Source organism: Amblyomma americanum, chromosome 9, assembly GCF_052857255.1.
Source record: "Amblyomma americanum isolate KBUSLIRL-KWMA chromosome 9, ASM5285725v1, whole genome shotgun sequence".
In the NCBI taxonomy this organism is placed as follows: domain Eukaryota; kingdom Metazoa; phylum Arthropoda; class Arachnida; order Ixodida; family Ixodidae; genus Amblyomma; species Amblyomma americanum.
This window is the reverse complement of record NC_135505.1, coordinates 36072010-36097298: the sequence shown is the minus strand read 5'-3', so window position 1 is coordinate 36097298 and position 25289 is coordinate 36072010. Positions and strand designations below refer to the sequence as shown.

Below are 25289 nucleotides of genomic sequence, written 5' to 3'. Positions count from 1 at the left end.
TTGTTTTTATTGAGCCATTTTTTTTGTACCGAGGTACTAATAAATGACTAATTAAAATTAATTATCTTAGAAACTAACAAATTCATTAAAAGGCAATTTCATATTTGAAATCAGTATAAACAACTGAGCAAGGTGATACAGTTGCATTAGAATTGGACTAAAAATAAGGAAAATAGGTCTAAGACCAGTATCCGCACTTAATTGCCTCTTTCAGATTGTTGAGCAGGCCGGAGTAATACTTTGCGCTTATACTACAGCCCTGAGGTAGGTCTTCCACCTACAGAACACCGTCTTTGTTGTAGAAAATGGACGCCATGACTTTTTTCGGCGATTTCTGGGTGCTGAATTTCTTCGGTCGTGGGAATATACTGTGGCGCCATTCCTTTGACTGTTCCTTGGTCTTGGGATCATAAATGTGAAGTTATGTTTCATCCTCAGTCACTAATATATCCAAAAAGTCCTTTGTAGCATCAAAATGGGTCAGGACAACTCTGGATGCCCCAACTCGTGCCTCCTTCTGTTCACTGTTCAAGCATTTCGGCACCCACTTAGCTGAAAGGTTGCGCATGTCTAGGATATTTGTAAGAATAAAACCAACACGCTCTCGGGAGATGTCCAGTATCTGGCTTGTCTTTTTGGCGGATATTCGCGGACCTTCAAGAAATAGCTTACGGACAGCATTGCTTGTTGCCGGGTCTGTTGAGGTTGTGGGGCACCAGTTACGGAGCTCATCCTCAACAGTGAAATGCCCAGCCTTGAAACAAGGAACCCAGGTTTTGACAGTGCTGTAGGAAGGACACTTCTCCCCTAGTGTTTGTAACACCTCACTGTGAATATCCTTTGCAGACTTTCCCTGCAGGAACAAAAATTTCATGACGACCTGTAACTCCACAGGCGTGAAACTTGCTTGTGCCTCTGCCATCTCAGGTTCTAGCTGAAATTAAACATAGTTATAAAAACCGGAAACATCTGAAACTTGCACAGTTACAATAATAGATATATCAGGCTTTTTTATGGTACCAAATTAATCTTTCACTTCGACATGAAAAGGGGCAAAGCCAGGAACATTTCAGCACCCCCTCGTATGTTATACTTCTTCACATTGAGGTAGTAGCGGCATTTTCCAACATATTTATCAAAGCAGGATCAAAGTGCAAACTTCCAGGCTATGCAGGGGGCCTACTTGTAGTTAACTCTTTTTGCAATCTAACCCTAACGGGAAATCTGCCTAAGATTTTTGCAGCTGTTTTGCAGCATTGATGGTGAGAGAGCAATTAAAAATTTTTATGCCAATTTATTGTGTGCACTCAGCTGTTGCTTGCAGTTGCATCATTGTGTGATATGCCAAAATTTTCATAATTCACTCACTTTTGTTGTGTCATCATCACATTTTTCTTTATAAATCTGCCAGCTTTAGAGTGCAGCTCTTTGTTCCCAACTTGCGCATTGTTGTCATTGTGACCGGCAGAAGTATATCAAAGCAAAGAGCACAGCAAAAGATGAATGCAGGGTGATAGCGAAAGGAGGGCGATAACGAGTAGTGTGGCGGGGGGTGGGGTGAGGTAGAAGTGGGAGAGAGAAACCTGGAAAGTGGCGAAGGGTCATGCCCAGCTTGCACTGGCTGTTGTGTAATGACTACTTTCTAAATGCATTTATGGATGGCTGTCATGCTTAAAACATACACCGCAACCATGTGCACAGAAGAGACTGCAGTGGATACTGTAGCAGGCAGATATGTTCACAGCCCCTCCAGGCAGCACACATTGGAGAGTTTGTGAAAAACGACGCACTTCCTTGCCCAGGTGTGGTGATTCCTTGTGCAAGGATTGCGGGCCCCTGAATTGTCATACAGATGCACAGCTGATTATGTTCAAATCGGCACAAAATCTACCACAAAACTGCCAGTCACGGATTAAGTCGGTCATGAACCAGCAGTCGAACCATCAGTCAGCACATACATGGGCATGTCCATAGAGGGCATTTGTGGAGTCTATGCCGTTTATTATGGCAACAGGCACGTGCTAACTCTGAATGTGCGGACCACACGCCTTGCGTCCCACACCAAACGGACATGCGTACTTTGTGGCTTCAGCATTTCTCCTTGAAGCTCTAAGATAAGCACATTGCAACGCGTCCTCGCAGCAAGTAGCGAACGTGGGAGGGGATGCCACAACCAGGCAAGGGTTGCACTGTGGAGCACTACACCACTGAGGAACGCTCACTCAGTGCAGTGGTTAGGAGGCCTCGTGTGACAAAGTGGCAGTGTTTGAGTAGATAAAGCGCACAAAAACACAGCACACAGGAAAAGAAAGACACGAGACAGGCACTCATAATCATAATCGTAATAGACGTGGCTCATAATCTCAAGCATGTTGCCGTGAAATACAAAGTCCCGGTGGTCTTCTCTGCACCCAGAAAACTTGTATCGCTGTGTCGGAAGATTGGAAATGATAACACAAAATCAGCAGAATGCGAAACTAAGCATTCAAACCCTTCTCTAAAATGTGCTATGGGGGTAGTTTGTAGCATCCCGCTGACTTGTGGAAAGGTGTACATCAGCCAGACAGGCTGATGTATTAATGAACGCCTGACGGAGCATAAACGCTCGCTAAGAAACGGCACCGGATCACATTTGCCGCATCACTGCAAGGACTGCGGTAAAGAAGAGCAGAAAATTTGTGAAGCAAAGGTCCAAGAAACTCGGGTATTATGTAGCAGTAAAGAGAAGACTGCCCGTGAACTGCTAGAAGCCCACCGGATTAGAAAAAAACGGGAGTTCCTGTGTCAGCAGCCCATCGCTGGACGTTCATAAGAACGAAAGTATATTTTTAGATAAGTTTAGAAAGATATTACAGTAAAAGCTCGTTAATTCGAATTTTACGGGGCCGCCAGGCCAGTTCGAATTAACCAAAATTCGAACTAATGAAAGTGAGCAAAAATGGACGCGTTTGATTCCCCTGCGTCCACTTCTTTGGCTTCTCCGTACAACACCCGGAAGACAAGATTATGTCTGTCTCAAAAGCGGTGAAACCATCCTTAGGAGGCGACAAAATCTTCCACATTCATGCGCAGGGCGAAATCGGCCGCCTTCGCCATGATAATTGGGCCGCTTAGTGGAATGTCCGCGCTTCTCATTTCCTTCACCCACGTGATCACAGCGGTCTCAATTTCCGGATACTTGACTAATCGGAGCCTTTTTCTGTTGCTGGCGAAATCTTCGGCTTCGTAGGCATCCTCGATGGCCTTCCTATTTTGGACGTAGGTCGACAACGTGCTTGGTGGAATCCTGTGCTTTTTCGCGGTTTCCACTTTGCTGGCCTTCCGTTCGTCCACCTCGCGTAAAATCGCCACTTTCTTCTTCACCGTCTTGGCGCAGTATTTCCCACGCGAACACATCTCGCGGACACAAGCTCACAGCAAGCGGTGTGCAAAACGAGGGCTAAAACACTAAAACGTCGTTCCTCGAAGCAGTCACGGCAGGAAAGACTGGGTAGTACTTGTTCCAGCACCCTAGCGGTGCCCCGATGGTTGTGCCATCTATTGTTGTGCCGTGAAAGCTTCCAACGATAGTTTTCAACAGCGGCGCTTGGCGGCCCGCAGTTCGAATTATGGGTGGCGGCGCCAATTTTTGAGTGAATTAACGAGCTGTTATGCGCATAGACTTCTATGCACTGCGGACCGGACCACAATGACTATTTCGAATTATCCAAAATTTCGAATTAACGAGTTGTGAATGAATGAGCTTTCACTGTAATCACGTTTGTTCCCCCCTCTGTAGTATCCTTCCCCTCGCACTAGTCATTTACCTGTTATTTGTTATATTGTTATTGTCGCCCTTTCCACCACGCCTTCCTCTTGGCTATAAATAAGCCATTCTTGACTTCAATAAACAGCTGCAAGTAGCGCCTGTCTCGTGCCTTCCTTTCCTGTGTGCTGTGTTTTTGTGCACTTCATCTACTCAAGCTATGAACCAAGTTGCCCAAGAACGTGTTCTGCTGAAAGTGGCAGTGCTTCGCACTGTACTCTTACGGGTATCTTGGGCATCGTCCAAGCTTTCTGCCCCAGCATATCACAAAATCAAGCTGCGCTCAGACTGCGCATTAGAGAGTACCATAATCGGCGGTCAACCGTGCTGTTCCCTTGCAGCACGGGGCAACTTGCGGTCAGCGGGCAGCACCTGTGGTGGGACCGGCCGCCGCAAGGGACCACAGCGGGTGAGCTTCGACCCTCTGGCACTGCTGCTGGACGCCGCCCTCGAGGGGGAGCTTGACTTGGTCCGAACCACGGCTGCCCAGGTATGTCGACTGTCTGTAAGGCAGGTGTTCTCAGTCTTTTTATTCTTGAGGAATGCCATCAGGTTTCAAGAGGTGCCAAGAAACCCCACATATCTTGTCTTCGATCCCTGCCTTTCTGAGGGGTCAAAAATGCTACAGACAACCTAATACATGCCTCAAAATTTGTTGAGCAAGCAGGCAGTGGGCGTGAACTTGTAGCTTCCAGCATGAATGAGCCGGGTAAACGGCACGCAATTGGAATTCCGGAACCGATTTGCATACGAATTAACAACTTTTTTTGACGCAAGGAGCCCCATGTGTCTTGCTGGGAACGGGCACCGTCATAGATCACGTATTACCTGGCGCTCGTCCAAAACTACCTCGTACCCTGTAGATTAGTCAGCTTGGCGTGTATGTCAGCCCCGAGTTTTCGGATGATAGTTTTTTTGAACAAAGGTCTACCTAGCCCTCTAAAAATGGCATACTACTCAAAGATGGCGCAGGCCGGCATTGTGCACAGTCAACCGTCGCCGGACACATTGATGCTGTTAAGGTTGGGAGGTGCTTCGATGCCAGCACCTCTGCCGTAACCGGACAAAGGGATGAGAGCACGTTACTTTGAAACTGGTATCTACGCCTGCACAGTGGGTACCTGGAACTTTGATGAACTTTGATTCTGATTTGCTGGACCGCTGACAATGCCATGCTGGAAAAAGTGCTCTTCTAACTCAAAAAGCCTATTTTTAAAAAGTGTTTAACGTTTTAGGTGAAACACCTTGCATATATATGCACATGACACACACAGCTGGGAAGGTTGCCCACAACCCAGTGCGCATATGGGCTGCCTGCCACAAGGCAGGCTTCAGACTAATAACACACAATGGCTAATTGGGGGGAATGGCATCTATAAGTGCTAGCACACTATGAAATTTGGTGTCTATGTTTCTTTAACCAGGCTGGAATAACCCATGAGCTAGACTGTGCTGATCATCAACTGCAGTCATCAGCTGTGTAATGCTTGGCGTACGCAGGCCACTGCTGGAACTCATTCTGCTTTAAAAAAATGTGCAGGTTCCCAACCCCAGTGCTGCCAACGATGAAGGCATCACAGCCCTTCACAACGCCATCTGTGCAGGGCACCTGGACATTGTCAAGTTCCTTGTTGAGTTTGGGTGTGACGTCAACGCGCAGGACAGCGATGGCTGGTGAGGTCCCTTTGCATCTGTGGCCTGTACATTGCTTGAAAATGGTTTTAACCACTCCTTTTGCACCTTTTGCCACTTCATCATCTCGAGCCTGACTACAGTTAAGCCTCGATTTAATGAGGTCGGTAAAATTGGCAATTTATTTCTCGTACCTGTATGCTATCTTGATTTCAGTTATGATTGTACAAATCTACAGTTTTATTCAAATATGTATGTATGATGTATTCTTGGGTTATTTCTGATAATATTTAGAAACTAAGCTTGTTTGTGTTTTGAATACTACTCAAAGTTAATATTGTATAGTATCTGCTATTCTAGATCTTTCCATTGTTTCTCTTAACTATTTTTAATAACTATGTTGCCACTGTCTTGTAGAGGTTGTCTGGGCCATGTCAAGCTGTGATTTCACAGCTTTTAGCCCAGATATCCTTCCAAACTTCTGGTAAAATAAAGTGAATTGAATTGAATTTACTTCGTAATACTGAAATTTCGCTACATCGAATTTCATCTCCTAGCATGCTAATAAACCGCCAAAAATCCGCTGCGGATAACTCACAGGAAGGGCCTTTATTTGCGATTAAAGTGCCCCTTTACTTCTGCCCTTTCTTCTCCAGCAGCAACGGCGTTACACGGGTCTTGCTTATGTTGCGAGCTCGTGAGCCGCCTCAGCACGTCTTTCGCACCATTATCATGCCAACCATCTCGAGGGAAAGGGGGGGGGGGACAGAAACAGCGCGCTGTGTTGAGTTTTGGTTTTACTGTCATCATCACCCTCTTGTAAGGGCTCGAGCACACTGCCGACACGACGACGCATTCCACCACTACCAGACCTCGTGGCCGGCGGCCTCCTGGCAGCCCCCGCCCCCTTCCTCCCATTTCCCTTACTTTCCTTCCTTTTCCTATGTCGAAAAGATTAGAGAAGAGTGTCCTCCAGTCACCAACCAATGACATCAAATCAGACCCATCACGCTCCTCGTTTTCCGCCACAAGTATGAGTGCGTGTCTCTTTGCACGTATGCACATCGTCCGAGTGAGAAGCGAAATTGTCAGATGTGGAGCACGCGACGAGCTTCACAGCTGATGGGTGTGCCAATGGCGGTGACCTTCTAGTCCTTTTACCAAGCTTTGGGCATCTGTAAGCACGATAAATTCGAGCACGAGCAGCGCGTTACATTCGGCGTCGATTTTGAGTGAGATAGCGAAAGCCGCAGGCTGGCCTGGCATGCTGCACAAACTCTTGTGCCAGCCACGCCCATACTGCCCCGGATGTCGCGGCTGGTGGCGCACTCAGCTCTATGATGATCGTTGTATCTGCGACTGTCTATACGCTTTGTATATGAGAGCCGTGCGACACCCATATTATGTAAGTGCTCCAACGCGTGCTTCGGCACTCACTCCGTTGAACCACTCGGCCTGCAATACAATTTTTCCTCAGGTTCGTTTCCAGCCAGCAATGAAATTTCGTTACATTGAAAACGCACCAAAATCTACTTCGTTATAGTGCGGCAAAAAATACATGGTGCTCTATCAACGCAAAAGTATGAAAACTGGAATACTTCGTTACATCGAGGATTTTTGTTACACTGAAGTTTGTTACATTGAGGTTTAACTGTACGGCCAGTGCAGGGCAAAGGCCTCTCCCATGTCTCTGCAATTAACCCTGTCCTAAGCCACCAGCGGCCACCGTATGCCCGCAAACTCCTTAATCTCATCCGCCCACCTAACCTTCTGCCGTCCCCTGCTACGCTTGCCTTCTCTTGGAATCCACTCCGTTACCCTTAAGGACCAGCGGTTATCTTTCCTTCGCATTACATGCCCTGCCCAGGCCCATTTCTTCCTCTTGATTTCAACTAGGATGTCATCAGCCCGCGTTTATTCCCTCACCCACTCTGCCTGCTTCCAGTCTCTTAACTTTACACCTTCCCTTGCCTTTCCATAGCTCACTCCATTTTCCTCAAACCCTTTTTGTCAGCCTCCACATTTCGGCCTCTTAAGTTATTGCCAGTAAGATGCAGCTGTTACCGTATTTACTCGCATAATGCTCGCACCCCCCACATTGGCTATCAGAAATTGGGAAATTTTTTTTTCCCCGCATAATCATCGCACCCCCAAAATTACTGCCGCGAGCCGTCTGCTTGTCGTAGCGATCGCCATCTGTTGACTGCGGCCACAACTAACTGCCATGGTTGGGCGCGCGTGCTACTAGACGGCGGTACTTTGCTATCATCCGCTGCCATCGCCGCTACCGCTCATCCACTCACCACCGCTACGCCATTTTGCGAAGGTGTCTCCAGCTCTCCGGTGTCTCGTAGGCCTCGTATGCCTTGTTTGCATGTTGCACCGTGCTCTTTGTGCCGCTTCGCCATGGGACGCTGCGCAAGCTACACAGCTGCTTTTGAGCTAAAAGCTATTGAGTATGCGTTGGAACATGGCAACCGCGCCGCCAGCAGACACTTTGGCGTCAACGAGTTTTGCGTCCGGTATTGGAGACGGCAGCACGACGAACTCAAGACGACTGGTAAGACACGCCGGGCCTTCTGTGGACCCAAGACGGAAATTTCCTGCCGTCGAATCCTCTTTACTGGAATATATCAAGGCTCGACGAGCGGATGGGTGTGCTGTGTCGATTGATTTGATACGGAACCAGGCGCTCGTAATCGCAAGAAAGGAGGGCATCCCGGTGCAAGACTTCCGCGCTAGTAACGGGTGGGCCACACGGTTTATGCGGCGCAATGGACTCTCGCTCAGGAGGCGAACGACGCTTTGCCAGCGCCTGCCCGCAGCCTATGAAGAGAAAATAGTGGACTTCCATCGATTCGTTATCAGGATCCGGCAGGAGAAAAACTTCTTGCTCTCTCAGATAGGGAACACGGACCAAACTCCGCTGAATTTCAATATGCCCAGCAGCAGGACAGTCGAACAGACAGGCGCTCGGACTGTGCACGGTCATGCTAGGCGTGACGGCGGACGGGCGGAAGCTCCTACCGTACATCATTTTCAAGCGGAAGACCCTCCCGAAAGGAAAGTTCCCCCCTGGTATGGACCTCCTTCACCTCGCGACGTCACGAAGATGCGGTGGCGCTGATGTTAGCAGCGACTTTCGCATGGTAGGCAAAACAGGTTCCGCTCGCCCGTGCCTACCGCAGCTGCCGCAGGTACCGGCGGTTGCTTCAAGCCTGTGCAGTGCAGAAGCAGCATGTATTGACTAGCTGCGTCACTGCTGGATCCGTGTAGTAGCATAAAAAATATTAAATTAGCCTCGATAGATTTCTCGCGCATAAATGCCGCATTCGGAAACTGGCTAACAGGCATTGGGCCACGGTAGTAAAGCACGAAGTCTGGGAGTCGATAGGCACTGCCACTCAATGCACTTAATAGCATGCAAGTTACTGCGTTCATTCACCTGAACTTCAGGATAGTAGGCTGATAATTGCTCAAGGAAAAAAAAGACATATGCAGCTGCACACGTACTTATCACCTTGAGCCAGAGTGCACGGGGCGCCGGCACGTTCACTCGCCCCCCAGGAATGCGTCTTTTTGTTAATAGCACACCATGTTTTAATGGCGCGTTTTATGACATTTAATATTTACTTGAAACTGTTTCTTGATATGACGACGTAATTATTTCATTCGAATAGAAAGAAGTCCGGTAAGTTGTGTCAATCTTGCGCGGTCGCGTTGGTGTGCTTAGAATAGCGTACCTTAAGTGTGCTAAACGCCATATGCTTTTTCATTGCATCATGCATGTGTCATGTTTCATGAAGTAGTACATGATCGCGAAGATTGTTTGGAAAGAAGCAGCCGCAGGCGTGCTACTAACAGACACGTGGCAAGATTGAGAGGGGACGCGGCAATGAAAAGTGGTTTCGTTATTCATGCATGCGATATGTAACTAAACTTGGTGCAAATATGAAATTCCTACGCTAGTTTCAGTAATTCCTTTTATTTATAGCTATACCTGGTGCAGTTCTGGGTAATTATAATTAACACCGTCGTCATGTCCCCCTAAGGTCTCAAATAATTGAATAGATAGTGCGCAGTTTTTTTAAGCCAGCATGTACATAAAGCCCTGTTCTGTACGATGACGCGATTAGTTCTTTTTCTATATGATCAGTACTTATGCATGCATAGTTACATGAAAACGTTTCTTACAAGAAATAACTAACACAGTACTGCACGTGTAGGGAAAAAAATCGAGAGATTTATTGCGCTCCTCAACGTCTCAGGAATAGTTTGCGACAAATGGAATCATTTGATTTTCATGCGAATTACGAAGGTGAGCGATCCAGTCGCAGAAAATGTGAGAGGTCACAAAACGAACCTTAAAGTTTATTCCCTCGTTTATTGCATCTTCGCTTTCGCTTTGGTCAAAGAAATGCGGCACTGAAATCAAAGAAATTGCCTCACAATTTTTGACGACCACACTTCTAAAAAGCGTAATTTATAAATTTGTACTCAATATTCTGCTATAATTTTTCGTCACGAAACTAGACTTCAGGGCTAGGAAAGAAAATAATTCTAGAAATCAAAAATTTTCACCAAATGGACCAGCTTAACAAGAGGACAAGTCGGCCTGGCTGGTGCGTGGTCATGCGGCTAAAAACAGCGCTAAACGAGACAGGAGATCAGGGACACGACGCTGTCCCCACTTTTCGCACAGCGCGACGCGTACTTTTGTCAGCAGACAATGAGCGCATGTCTGCTCCGACGAAACAAGGCCAGCACTTCCCCTCACTATTGTCCCGAAGTAAAATCATTCCGGCTAGTGCAGAGTGTCAAAACTTGTTTTATTCAATGCCTGGCGCATAAATAAACGGCAGGAACGCTTTCTACATGTTTACTACAAACCATATATACAATACAGTGGCAAACTATTTCTCTTTATAGGCCGCACGTGGCCAACGCGAGCTCGTGTACTTCAACAAATTACTAAGTTGGAAGCATCGACCATTGCTATTGTTCGAAAAAACTGGAAACGCGCCTACAAGCCTTGAAAACCCGCGCTCAACACCTATCCGCGACGCCACTCCCCGACCTTTTGCCTACTACGAGCTCGCTAGCGACTGCAGCGCCACCTCGTTTGTTTACAAACATGCAGGAGGTCTATACACGTGTGTGTCCAAGAAAAGGGGTGGATGACCGCGGACCTTATGGTGGACTGGGTGAAGACTGTGTGGGGGCAGCGACCGGGAGCGCTTCTTTTTCCGTCGCTCCTCGTGCTTGATAGCTTTCGGGGCCATCTTCAAGAGCCTGTTCGGGCGAAGTTCAAGGAACTGCGCACGGACCTGGCTGTTATACCCGGCGGCCTCACATCAATGCTACAGCCTCTTGACGTATCTTTGAATAAGCCATTTAAAGATAACGTCCGGAGGCTGTACGCAGAATGGATGGCCGAAGGTGAACATGCTCTGACGCCGGGCGGCAAGATCAAAAGACCGTCCGTGGAGCTGCTGTGCAGCTGGGTATCAGAGGCATGGGGGATGATTGATGTAAACATGGTGGCCAGAAGCTTCAAGAAAACAGGAATTTCGAACGCACTGGATGCGACCGAGGACCACCTGGTGTGGGACGACGAAGAAGCATCGAAAGATGAAGAAACCATCGATGCCAGTGTCGACACGGACTCTGATGAAGAGTAGAATTGCCTGCAGGACGTACGCAACGCGAGTAGTGACGGCGAGGTTGCGAGCGACAAATAAAGTGCTTTAGCAGCTTGAGCTTATGTTCAGCCTGTACTTTCATAACGAAGGTAAGTTACGCTTGAAAGTAATGTTTTCGTTATATTTACAATTGCGGACCTGACAATCCTGATATTGCACCCATTCATCTTTGCATTTAACACTCCGAAACATTTGCTTGAAAATTTTCCCCGTATAATTATCGCACCCCCAAACTTCGCGTTGATTTTCAGGGAAAGAAAGTGCGAGGATTACGCAAGTAAATACGGTATGTACTTTCCTCGTGAGGGATATGTAGGTATTCTGCCACATGCAGTAGGAATAAGCTCCCAGGACACATGCTTAACAACCCTATCCCTTTCAGTGTACATAGGTTTGGTTTGTGAGGATTTGACGTCCAAAAGCAACTCAGGCTATGAGGGACTCCGTAGTGAACGGCTGCGGAAATTTCGACCACCTGGGGTTCCTTAGCGTGCACTGACATCGCACAACACACGGGCCTCTAGAATCTCGCCTTCATCGGAATTCGACCGCCGCGGCCGCGATCCAGCCCGTGTCTTTCGGGTCAGCAGCCGAGCGCCAGAACCACTGAGCCACCGCAGCGTCTGTCAGTGTACATAGCTGGACTAGTTTATCATTAGCTATGCTCCTTTTCGTGCATAGCGTGCAACACTACCAAAGCTAGCACTGCTTGCGTCCGTGCCGAAAAGTGGTTCACCATGCGTTCCAATATGGACAAGCCTTTTTCGTTGCAGCATAGCTCAAACGCTGCATCTGGCAATACCCTGCACTACTACCTCTTACTGTATTTTCGTCCTGCGTGTAGCCAGGACCTCGAGAAGTAAGAGTGACATGCAGCAGAGTGACGCATAGCTAGCACACCCGCCTGTTCATTTTTGACTCCAGCCATGCAAGTAGTTCACCTTCAGTAAACATTATAACCACAGGGTTCAGTAACTGAATGCCAGATCCGCATTGCCAAGTGTGTCACCTATAGGTAGGACACAACTTTGAAATCTGCAGAAAATTGCCAGAAATTTGATTGTTTGGTAATACAGTTGAATCCTGCTACAATGAAATCGATGGGACACGCGAGAAATTTTGTTGTCGCGAAATTTCGCTGTTGAGAAATTAACCAAAAATGCAAGGCAATAACTCCAGCAAAACATAGTTTTATTACCAGAAATCTGTGAGCTTAGCCTGCTTGTGTTTCACTGCCAGCAGCGGCATCACGCGACTCTCGCACTCTGTTAACAGCGACATCGCAACGTCATCATCGTGTGTGCGAAGGAATTTTCTAATAACGTCGAAGGCATCCAGTACCTGCGATGAGGCTGCCGGGGCAGGTAAATCTTGAGCGGAGTCATCTTCATGATCGGAGGGCTCTTCCGGCTCGCGAACTCTTTTGATGATGTCTTCATCGCTTCGGTCTTCGTGGACAATCACGTCCACGTCAGCGTCGAGGAAATCGTCCAGCGCTATGTCAGCAGGGACGTTTCCAGCTTCCTGGAGCGATTTCCAAGTAACGTCAATTCCTGGAGTCGATGACGATGGTACACTTTCTGCGGCTGCAGTCGTGCTGGTCGCCTTGCTGTCGACAAACCCGGTGTGCTTGAAGCAGTTACGGATCACGCTGCACCGTGTTGCTTTCCATGCTGCAGCCATCATTTCTCTCTCCATGCTGCAGCCATCATTTCTAAAGCCATGAAAACATGGACTTTCGTCTCCCTACCAGTGTCGGTGTTCAGGAGAAGCCGCTGGATCAACCTCTCCCAGTAGGAAGACTTCATGCTCTGGATGATGCCTTGGTCCAGGGGTTGAATGACTGAGGTACAGTTCGGCGGGAAGAACTTCAGCTCCACACTTGACAGCTTGACGTCGTCAATGCGGTGCGCTGAACAATTGTCCAAGAGCAAACAAACCTTCCGATTCTGTCTGCTCATGTCGCGGTCAAGTGCCACCACCCAGTCAGCAAAAATGGCACGGGTCATCCACGACCGGCTGTTTGCCACGTTCTTGACAGCTAGGCTCCTGTTCCCCTTGAAGCAGCGCAGTTTTGCACGTTTGCCAATAACTAACGGGGGGCGTTTGTCAGACCCATCCACATTTGTGCACAGCAGCACAGTCACTCGTTTCTTGCTATGTTTGCCTCCGTGGCAACGCTGGCCTTTAAAATCAAGTGTCTTCGCTGGCAGCATCTTAAAGAAGAGGCCCGACTCGTCTGCGTTATAAATATCAGACGAAGCGTAACTGCTCATTATGTCAGTCGTGTTGTCTGCCGCCCATGCTGATGCGCCGTCAACATCCGCAGATGCCGATTCACCGCACAAAACCTTGCCGACGATGTTAAGCCTTTCTTTAAAGCGATTCAGCCATCCTATGCTTGCCTTAAAGTCGTTCAGCCCTAGCAAACAATCATAATTTAGGGCCTTCTGCTGTACAATTTTGCCGCTCAGGGGCATGTTTGTTGCTCGCGTATCGACGAACCAAGCATAGACAGCCTTGTCGAGCTCTTCATATGTTGATTGCGTCACTTTCTTGTGCTGCGCTGAAGTGCCAGATGAAAGTGCCTTCCTAATGCTGTCCTTATTCTTCAAAATCATCGATAGCGAACTCAGCGCGATGCCGAAATCTACGGCAATAATTGCCTTCTTCCCGCTTTCAGCTTCGGCGATAATTCTATCCTTTTCTTCTAGCGAAATAAACTTTCACTTCTTCATTGGCGGCGACATGGCAGAGGCGATCGACGAGATCAGACTGCAGCGAGAGATCAACGATCAACACACACCAACGCACGAGAAAATGGCGGCAAGGGCTGCGGAGAAGGCAGGGAGGGGAGGCTGGCATCTGGATTTGGATTCGTCTTTGGCCCTCGTACAGCCAGAGGCCTTCGCACGGCGCCAACAAGTCCCCTCGCTGCTTCCCTATGACGAGTAAACGACTCCCAACCAAATTTTTTGATGAAGAATACATGAAAATGTAATAAACCATGCATTATTTCCATGCATTATTTAGCTGCTCCAAGCCACTGCCTTAGCAGGGAATAATCTCGTACAGCACCCAACTTTTGAAGAAAGGCGGGCCACTGATCGGTGAAGGCTCGCGAAAATTTCGTAGAAGCGAATGCGTGCTCACAAAGTAATTCATTTTCGAGGGAATTTTAATACATGAACTCCTATGGGGATTTCGCAGGGAATGAAAAATACTTCGTTGTGGCGAAAATTTCGTTGAAGCGGCATTCGTTGCGCCGGGATTCAACTGTACCATATTACTCGAATCTAGGCCGACCCCGATTCTAAGCCGACCCCCTAAAGTTTGAAGCCAACAAAAAAAATATATATTACCTCGAATGTAGGCCGAACAAAAAAAGGGAGGACAGCGTTCACAAAATGCAAGCAGCATTTATTGAATCTGAACCTGCAGAGCTCATTCAGTGGTGTTGTCGCTGCTAAATTCGTCGCTGTGTTCCTTGTCACTGTCACCTTCAAACAGTGCACTATCTTCGGTACCATCAAGCGCACTAGATATGCTGCACTTTTTAAAGGCGCGCTCGATCAAAATACCTGGGATGTCGTCCCACGCTGCAGCTACCCAGCCTGCTAGCTGCGATAGCGATGCACATTTGATGCGGCCTGTTGCCATCAGCATGCGGACTTCGTCAGTCAGCCAGTCCGTGTAATATTTCCGCAGACGATCCTTGAAAGGTTTGTTGATGCAGACATCAAGTGACTGCAACTGGCCCGTCATGCCGCCCGGTATGACAGCGAGGTCTGTGTTCGCTTGGGTGAGCGCAGCCTTCATGTTGTCGGTCAAGTGCCCACGGCAAGAGTTGACAACAAGGAGCGAGTTCTTTGTCAAAAGGGCTCCTGGACATCGTCGCCACACAATCTTAACCCACTCTTCCACCATCGCACCCGTCATCCACCCGTTCTCATTTGCCTGCACAATGACATTTCTTGGGAAAGTTTTTCGAGCAGGCAGTGTCTTCCGTTTAAATATCATAGAAGGAGGGAGTTTATATCCATCAGCTGTGCAGCACAGCATCACAGTTGCGCGCTGCTTCTTGTAGCCCGCAGAGAGGACCTTCACCTCCTTGGCACCCTTTTCATTCATGGTGTACGCCACTGGCATATCAAAATACACAGCCGTCTGGTCGGCGTTGCCAATTTGCCCAAGGTTGTAGCCTGCCGCTTCAGCACGTAGCGCTGAAAAGCTATCAGCTTTTCTTCGAAATAGCTTGGTAGCTTCTGGGTTATTGAAGTGCGACGTCGGAGGCTGAAGCCGAAGCGTTTCATGATTTCTGAAGCCAGCCCCGGCTGGCTTTGAAATCCTTTGGTGTTGGGCCTCGCTCCCTGGAAAGTTCCCTAGCTTTCGCTTGGAGCACTTCTGTTGTCACTGGAAGGGCAGCTGCTCTCTGCGTCCGAACAAAGTCGGCCAAAACTGTCTCCACTTGGTAATGACGGCTTTTCTTTGGTCCGCTAAATGCCATCCTCGTTGTGGCGCACACAAAAAGCTGCTGTTGTTGTCCCCTCCAACGACGGACATTTTTCTCGTCGATGCCGAAGTCCCGCCTAGCTTGAAGGTTCGACGATGCCTCTGCGGCTGTCACAAGTTTTTGCTTGAAAGCGGCACTGTAGTGGCATCTCCTGCTTGGTGTCATTGCGATAACACCATGCCACACACCGATACGGCCAACACGACACAGGTCAAAATGGCTACCTCGCTTGTGTACGGTCGGCTACTGGCACGGCTAGTAGCGGCTGCGATACTGACTTTTCTAGATGGCACTAGCTGTGCACCATATTTAGCAGCTTCAATGAAAAACTGGTGCGTTTTTTAAAATCCTCGAATCTAAGTCGACCCTAGAGTTTGGAATATGATTATTTGAAAAAAAAAAAAACTATCGGCCTAGATTCGAATAAATACGGTATATGTATCTGCTTGTCTGCCTAGTTTTTAATGCTGCCCCGAAGTTTCATTGCTGAATTGGACCGGGGAGTACTCTGAAAAATTGCTTCTTCAACTGCAGCGGCTGTGCATTGTGGTGGAACGCTCGAACAGTGGGTGTTTTCCTCTGTTTTCTGTTTTCTGCATGATAAACAATGCAACAACACCAAACAAAGCACAACAATGCCCAAGCAATGCTACCGCACCTAACTGGCATTTAGCCTGACTTTGCAAATCGACCGTCATTTTAGAGCGATAGCTCTACTTGATGCATAAGTCTCTGTGTCTGTCTTGATAAGCCAGCGTAGCAGCAGAATCACTTTATACCAAACTATGCATAACGGGGTAAATCACGGCCACCACGATTCACCATGGTGGCCATGTCCATGTTGGCCTTGTCGACCATGTGGCATCGGCTTGACCTCTGACTTTGATTGTATGCTTGCAGTCACTGACGGCATTGTTAGTAATCTTGTGCAATGAAGATTTTAACCCTGCAAAACTGTGCCTAGCCAGGCCACGGCTATCGGTCTACTTTTTTTTTTTTCACATATCGCTAAATGTTTCTTACGGGAACCTGCCTCAGTTTTTGCTGTTTGGAGCCTCATTGTTGCAATTGTTGCCGACGTGCGCAGGACGCCGCTGCACTGTGCAGCGTCATGCAACAACCTGGCCATGGTGCGCTTCCTGGTGGAGCACGGGGCATGTGTGTTTGCAGCCACCCTGAGTGACCACGAGACGGCCGCGGACAAGTGCGAGGAGGACGAGGAGGGCTTCGACAGCTGCTCCGAGTACCTCTACGGTATGCTCTCCACTCTTCTTCTTGGACCCATTGTGATGGCTCTGCACCTTTGACATTCCCCTCCTCATCCCAATGTCACAGGATGAAGATTCAGGCCACAGTGGGCGTGAAAATTCACTGTTTTGTGAAGGTGAAATGCAAAAACGATCCTGTGCTGTGTGATTTCAGAGCTTGTTAAGGGGGGAGGCGGGGATCGTAGTGAAATTCCTTGTTTTTTTGTAGTAGAGCAATGAAATTTGGCACAATTATTGGGAAGTGTGCTGAATGACTAGATACCAAGTTCCTTGAGTAGGTTTGACATTGCAAATTTTTATTTGCACCCATCTTGCAGAAAACCTGGGGTGACAAAAAAACGTGGTAGAAGCCCATAGTTGCTTTTATATTTTAGCCAAATGAATACAGTAGCCAACGGGTAATTCGGACTTGTAGGATATTTCGGAACACGATGAGGTGCCGTCAGTCACCCCATAGAAGCACATACATATTCGCGACGGATATTTCAGACATCAAAAGTTCGAAAGTTGATTTTTCGGGCTAATTTCAGTCGCCTGCGAGCCAAAATCTGCCATCTTATCGGCTTTTCGCTGGCGCAAAAGGTGCCATCTTGGATTGAGGTGAATTTACGCTGCAGTTGGATTGGCTTGACATACTTTTGGTACCTCATTGTTGCCAGTAGAGGTCCCTGCGATATCTGACACTTCGAGGTGGCAGCCGGATTGTCATCGCCGTCAACCTGTTTTTGTCGCCGACGTTGTCGCGGGAAGTTATTGCTTGTCCCGTACGTTGAAAATTGGTTGTTGGGGGAAGGAAATTGTGCAGTAGCTATCTCGCATCTCGGCCGGAAGGAATAAAGGAAGGACTCAGAGAAGGAAGGAAGAAAGAGGTGCCGTAATGGAAGGCTCCGGAATAATTTCGACCACCTGGGGATCTTTAACATTGCACAGCACACGGGCGCCTTAGCGTTTCGCCTCCACCGAAACGCGGCCACCGTGGTCGAGATCCAACCCGGGCACTCCGGATCAGTAGCCGAGCGCCCTAACCACTGAGCCACCGCGGCGGGTCTCATACGTTTGCCATTCGTCGTTTCGTTTCTTGTGTTCCTCTGACCGCGTCGACCGAGTGGCGCTCAGTCTTCATGGAGTTACATCTGTTCGCCGTTTTGTGATTGCGTCCGGCGGTTCCGCCACTTTGAACGAAAAGTGCCTTATCTTTGCGTGTGTTTGACGAGCGGTGTGGTGCACACTCGGGTTGTGGACAACATTGCCCCATCGGGTCCATCAAAGAAGCGTGGGAAGTATTCCAACTAAATGCGGTGACCTTGCTGTCTAGCATGTACAGGGAAAGCATAACTTTGGCGCAAATACAGGCGCAAATCGTCGCCAGCAAGAGAAATTTGTCACGAGGTAAAATCACTGACATTTTTAAGCCGATTTCATCTCAATAAGGTAGTTTTTTTGTACTTCATGTATTTTTTGGACTGTTCGATTATTTGGACCATTTTCCGGGTCCCTTCCAGTCTGAAATATCGGTCGGTGACTGTAGTTCATGCAGTGACATTCTGCAAATATTTTTATCACCCTTATTTTTTTTTTACACAGGACATTATGTCCATGTTCGAAAAATGCGGTCGTTATCAATATGCCAATTTAGCTGAACAGTAAAAAAAAATTGAGATAGTTATTAAAAATATAGGAATGTCACTGCATAGAGAATTTAGTAAGAAATACAGTGCAACAAACCCCATGCAAATCCCACAAGGCATAGTTCTATGCTTTCTGCAAGCAGGACAGTCGGCTCAACACTCACTTCTGAGAAAACTGGCTCTAAAGTATTGCAAGCACTGCGCGTTTATTACAAAGCACCAGATCTGTAATATTTTGCATCATTGCTGTCAGGCATCTTCTTGTACCTTTGCCGCTTTGTTTGGTGGTCCTTGGACGCCTTCTTCAGGTGTCCTTGGTCCTTTTCTTGAGCCCTCTGGACGGCAAGGGCACCATGATGCACACCCAAGGTGGCACACATTGCCGAGTAGGCTCCTTGGCTCTCTGAATTGTACTTCAGGACTGCCTCATTCACTGCCGTCTCTATCGCCAAAAGCGAGGCATGCTCGTCCCTTGACAGTGCTGACCACACTTCCGTTCAGTTGCGGACGCTGCGCGAAGGGAGTTGCGAACGCTGTATGTCTGCCGTCTCTGCCGACACGAAATGCGGCTCGAGGCGCGCCTGAATGATGCTACGTTCGGGCGACGATTCGTCCAGTGAATCTTCAGCTATCACACTGTAGCTCGTCGACGGTTGGGGCTCACTCACAGGCTGCGTGTCTGTATTGCACGATGCGCCAGAAACATAGCACACCGTCTCTGTCGGTGTCGCCTCCAACGCTGCGATCTCGGCGAAAGAGACTCCGTTGGCACGACTTCCGTTGACTGTATTATCAGCGTCGATGGCACAAGGCGACTTTCGCCTTCGCTGCTGGAGTAACGCGGTGCAAGATAGCGCGGAATGTTTCCGTATGTTCGGTCAGGTGCTTTGCTTCTCCCGCTGGCCGCCGTCTTTTTCTCGCTGTAGGAGGCTTGCGCTTTCGTTTTCCAAAGGCATGCTTCGTCGAAAATTTCTTTTCAAATGAGCGATGATTCATTACTAACCTGGGAGCTTTCAGAAATCTGAATTCTGCGTGTCAAATGAAGACCCCGGCATGATTTGCGATGCAGAAAACAGCAGTCTGCTGTGGTTGCCAGCTTGCCTGCTGCCACAGCAGCAACCAACGGGCAGGCGCCTTTCAGACCGGTAGCCAATCGGAGGCCAGCTTTCATCGGAGGGCCCGTGTGACCACCCCTGGCATACCTGCGCTTCTTTTGTGTTTGTGTAACTGCTACAAGATGGCGACGACTGAAGAATTCAGAAACAAAACGGCGGAACTTTGAGCTTTGAAACGATACCAAGATGGTGGCGCTTGGTGGCGGGAAAGACGAGATATGGCTCCGCGAACTGCGGTGATTTTGTGCAATTTATAACTTTTCTCGCCCTGCGCACTGACATATTAAATTCTTTCGGGCACTTTTAGTGCGTTTTCAGCGAAACCATTTTGATACAACGTAGATTGGCGTTGCAGATACCAAAACGCTTGGTTTCCAAAAATCGATTTTTTTTTCGTGACTTTCGCGATCTGGTCCCCACGTTCCCGTGAAGGAACCATAGGTGGTTGATGTTAGTCCACAGCCCTCCGCTGTGGTGTTCCGCTTAGTCAGTGTGTTCCTTCCGGACATGAAACCTCGCATAAAATTACAAAACTTCTTGGAGAGCAGTTGTGCCATGATCAGCTCTTTCTGAAATAATTGTACGGAATTCGAAACTACTGGCCGCACTTGGTAAATGTCTCTAAATAACTGTACAAATATTGGAACAGTAATGGGTGTGTAAATAATGAGAGCATGGAACCTGCTTCAAAAGAAGCTTTTCATTCAATAGACAAAAACTGCTGTCCAGTGCATGTCTGTTATAAACGAGTTCAGCTGTATGTTCACAATTGCATTATAATGTAATCCAAGGCGAAAATAACAGGTGCACTTTGCAAGAAGCAACAAGAAGCAGCATTTTTTTTCTTAACTTGCATTAACCTATTAGGATGCCAGTGGCACGTGCAAATTTATTTCAGCTATTTTATTCTTTGAAACTGCAACCAAATCACACAAGTGTGTTTTGTGCTGTGAACAAATTCTATGAAATTGCAAGGTTTTGACAACAAGAACATGTGTTTTGGACACTTGTCAGCTTTCAGTGAGCCTTGTATTCACCACATGCATGCGGTGAACACCTGTGAAAGTAAGCTGCTTTTATTACACCTGTATAAAGCAGCTGTTTTGTGGCCATAGTCATTTGGCTACTATTGGCTGAATATGATTAGTTTATGCAAGTTAATAATATCCCAGCCGAAGCCAAGATGAGGAATTGGACTTGGGCGGGACATGCAGTGTGCACGCAATATAACCGATGGTTGTTAAGGGTAACGGACTGGTTACCAAAAGAAAGCAAGAGTAGCGTGGCCAGGGGGTGGCAGAAAGTTAAGTGGGCAGATGAAATCAAGAAGTTTGCAGGGATAAGTTGGCTATGGCTGGCACAAGACAGGCTTAATTGGAGAAATATGGGAGAGGCGTTTGTCCTGCAGTGGTAATCGTCAGGCTGATGATGATGAAGATTGCTTGATTAATATTCTTAAGAGATGAGTTAGGTTCTGGGCTAGTGGGTAATCAACATTTCTTCTAAAAATTCTAAAGAGATAATTAGCATTCTTTTAAAAAGACAGAATTGTATCTAAAAGAAAATAGAAGCATAGCTGAGAGCTTCAGTGCACCAGGGGGCCCTTGTCCTGGAGCAGGGTTTCTCTGACTGTGATCCGTGTGCCCATTGAGTTCCTTGGAGGGCTTTCTGGGTTTCCCGAGTGCCTAAATCCATGTATCCTTCAACCCCAAAGTATCCTTTGACACACTTTATGTATTTTGGACTGACTGTGCTGAAATTACCCAGAGCACACTGTTTCACTTTACTGGAAGTAATTACTAATTGAATTTAGCCATTTATTTTGAGCTGCCATGTGTCTGTATTCTGCTGTTTGCTTGCATTTGGGCAGGCAGGGATGGAAGCCAAGAAGTGCAGGCTCTCTTGATACTTTCGAAAGCCGCTGGCATTGCCTGAGGCTAAAAAGATTCAGGACTTGTGTCCTGGGGGGGAACCTAACCCAGCTGGTGATCTTTCATGCAGGGGTCCAAGAGAAGCTCGGCGTGGTGAATGGCGGTGTGGTGTATGCGGTGTTTGACTACGAGGCGAGACAGCCGGACGAGCTCAGTTTTCAGCAGGGTGACATGGTGCAGATCCTCCGGCGAGGAGGAGCTGAGGGTGATGCAGAGCAACCCTGCGGTTGGTGGTGGGCGCGCCTCCGCGATGGCCGCGAGGGATACCTGCCGCGGAACTTGCTCGGGGTGTGTTTTCTATGCTTTGTTGCACAACATTGGCTATCATGCCAGCCGAGTGGCATTGTGGAGCTGGAGTTTTAAGGACTAGCGTCCGTCTTGTGCCTGGCACCTAATTATTCTTCCCTTGCTTGGTCTTTGTCAATCCAACTTGCCCACTGTTCATTAGGTCCGCAGAACGCCTGGGGAAGCATTAGCACAGCAAGGTGACTTTTGTCTAATTCTATCATGCCAGCCGAGTGGCATTGTGGAGCTGAAGTTTTAAGGACTAGCGTCTGTCTTGTGCCTGGCACCTAATTATTCTTCCCTAGCTTGGTCTTCGTCAATCCAACTTGTCCACTGTTCATTAGGTCCGCAGAACATCTGGGGAAGCATTAGCACAGCAAGGTGACTTTTGTCTAATTCTTGCAGTTAATTCAAAAATTATTGCGGGACGATAAAAAGAATGAGAAATAAAGTGTCCCTGCCCATACCACTAAGTATAATGGGCAGTCAACTCTCAATATTCTGAACTCAGAGGGGGACAAAAATTTGTTACAGTCCTTTCTGCTAGCCTTCCTTGTTAGCAGACGCCCTGCCATCTGCCAGCCTTCTTTGTTAGCTCAATCCACCATTTTAGTTGAAAAAAGAACAGCCAGTTCCTGCTGCGCGTGCGCAGTTCATGGTAGTGACAGGCGCATGCGACTTCACAGGCACAGTTTGCACATCACGGAATTGGATCAGGCCTGCACCTCCCACGTGCAGTTGTTTTCCGCTAGTAGCAGACGAATTTTCACCGCTCCCTAGAGGGCACCACGTCTTGTGGAAAAGACAGATTGGTAGAGTGGCTGGATAGGCTGTAGCTCCAGGTTCGAACCCTGGACCTGAACAAATTTTTCTTCAGCTGTGAAGCTTCTGTACAAGCTGTATAGCTTTTCTTTTTGTCCCTATATATTTTCTTCTCTTGGGTGGATGCTAAAGATTAATACTCTCTTATTGAAAATTTGTTTCAATCGTTCAGAGTTCAAAATAATTAAGGAGAGCCTCTATTGTACATCCAGTGTTCGAATAAACTTGCTGCTTGAATTAAATTAACTCAATTTAAAGAGAGTGCATTGTATTAGGTGGTGCAAACTGCAGTCTGCTATTTTTTTTAATAGTAATAATAATAATAATTTTATGGTGCAGAAGCGGTCACATTTACAAAACAGGCTTGCTGATCCTCAGTAGGCTTGACTGGCACCACCTGGCAGGCAAAACATATGCATTGCAGAAAAACAAGGTACTCAAAGTTGATACCACCGAGGCCACTTACAGTGCATGCTGATTAATTCAAGCTCGCTTCATTTGTGCATTCCGTTTATATTTGAATTCCCACTTTGGTCTCTTCAGCATCAAGTGCATTAAAGTAGCTGCTGTGAGCTCCTTTCATTTGAACTCACTGTATTTCGAACAATTCTTTTGTCCCCTTGGATCAGACAGGTGCCATTCTGAGTGGAGGAAATGATAAGCACTGCCTATCTCTGATATGTGTCAGCTATTGTCGATTTTGATGGAGGTACATTTGTTGAGTATGCAAGGCATATTTCAAACCCTGTATACCGTATTCACACGAGTGTAAGTCGACCTATTTTTGTTAAATTTGAAAATCCTTAGTGGGGTGGTCAACTTACAATCGAAACGAAAACATCACACTGTAAGTAAATGCGAGACAAATGAGATATCGGGCATGCTACAGCGTGGTTGCATTTTGGTTGCGCAGCTCCGTCGCATCAGTCTTAGTGCTGGCCTTGAGCAGCTGCTATGTCAACACGCAAAACTGGCATCCGCTCCCCGCACGTGCGGGCAGTGGCCGATGGCGGCTATCGATAAACAGCAAACTGGGCACCCCACATGTGGCTGTTGACTGCAGTTGCTGATAAGCAGCGGCGGCCAGATAATGCAATCGTGTTCTAGGGGAAGCTCAAGCATCCAACAAGTTTTCTTTTTACTTTCAAATGCGCGCTCGGCGCTCAAGGGAGCATTGATAGTTGATGGAAGGGCCGCTGTTCCAGTTGAGGCGGCACCCCCACTCGAAACGGCAGCAGTGCCGGGGTGTGTCGGTAGCTGACGGAAGAGCTAACGCCATTCACGCGTAGTTCTCTTTGGCTCTGACACATTTGACTACTACCGGCCGCGTTTTGCAAGTTTTTAATGTAGTGCTTCGTCAGTCATCATTTGTGCTCCAGGTCCGGCAAGCAACCGGCGCTCATTAACGGCTACATTCAAGATAGCTGCCATCTTTTACACCGAAGAAACAAACAGCCGCGCACCGGGCCGCAAGTTCGACGTTCGCAGTGGATGATACAGGTGTAGCAGCTGTAGCGAGGAAAATTTTCAGCTGTTCCACGCAATGCCGTGAGGTGGCTGTTTACGAAGTGCGGGATTTTGCTGGTTGACGACGTTGAAACGACGTGCTGTGGGACCGCAGCAGCGATCACGATGGCAGCGCTAGTGAGGACGATGGCTCAAATTAAGTGTGGGCGAGTATTCCAGTGACTAACGCATTTTCGTTCAGGAATGTGTGCCCACGGGCACGCCCGCGCGCGGCAGCCGATAGTACCTGGCGATAAACAGCGGCCACTGGATAATGCTATCGCGTTCAACTATTCAGGGCCAAGCTTAAACAACCTCGGAAACTTTTTTTATTTTTCGGAAATGTGATTTGGGCGGGTCGACTTGCATTCGAGTCGACTTACAATCGTGTAAATGCGGTATTTATTTTGTGTGTGTTATAATTCGGATAATATTTCAGATTCTTTGTTGCGAATTCGGGGAGTTTGAGATTTTACCACAAAAAGGAGAGTGGTCTTAACTACGGCTTATGCATCTTTGCTGCATTTATGTATTGCTTCATTATGTGTGTTTACTCAGCACAGTCCTCACCTTTTATTTCTCTATTCTGGTTCATGCAGCTGTACCCACGTGTGCAGCCTTGCCGACCAAGTCCAGAGGAGTGAATGCCTGCATTTGTGTGCCCACCACAAAGATGTTTCCTTTTTTATTTTCTGAAGAAGCCATGCACTCTCTCGGCCACAGCCACAAACTCAGGTCTACATCATCTCTGGACCGTTAACGCATCTTGTGTGGCAGCCTTTGTGCATAACAGCGACAAATGCAATAAAGCATGCAAACAAGTTCCTTCGCTGATCCTTTCAGCTCATGTCTGTGAACATGAGCATTGAATAGCAGAACACACTTGCACGTTTTCACACGAGTGGTGCCATACAGACGGGCGGCTGACTGCACTGTGGACTGCAGGGAATGCCTTGAAACAAACGTCCGTTCAGGTGAATCGGTTCAGCATGTCACATCTTTGGCCGAGACAGTTCAGTGTATGTCATTTCCCTAGCTTGCTCTTACAGAAAAAGAAAATGGCAGTATTCAATTCATGAAAG

The 25289-nt window shown here is 47.7% G+C and overlaps 1 protein-coding gene across 2 annotated transcripts in view; it reads left to right on the top strand.

Annotated features, from left to right (window-relative positions):
* Positions 1-25031, top strand: part of ASPP (Ankyrin-repeat, SH3-domain, and Proline-rich-region containing Protein) — a 73823-nt gene extending 48792 nt beyond the window's left edge. For both annotated transcript variants that reach the window (XM_077638373.1, XM_077638372.1), the window contains 5 exons: positions 4147-4295; positions 5346-5479; positions 16740-16906; positions 21665-21882; positions 24807-25031. In XM_077638373.1, the coding sequence (XP_077494499.1) occupies positions 4147-4295; positions 5346-5479; positions 16740-16906; positions 21665-21882; positions 24807-24851 (713 nt within the window). In that variant the 3' untranslated portion in view covers positions 24852-25031. The remainder of the gene's footprint in view (positions 1-4146; positions 4296-5345; positions 5480-16739; positions 16907-21664; positions 21883-24806) is intronic.
* The last annotated feature ends 258 nt before the right edge of the window (positions 25032-25289 follow it).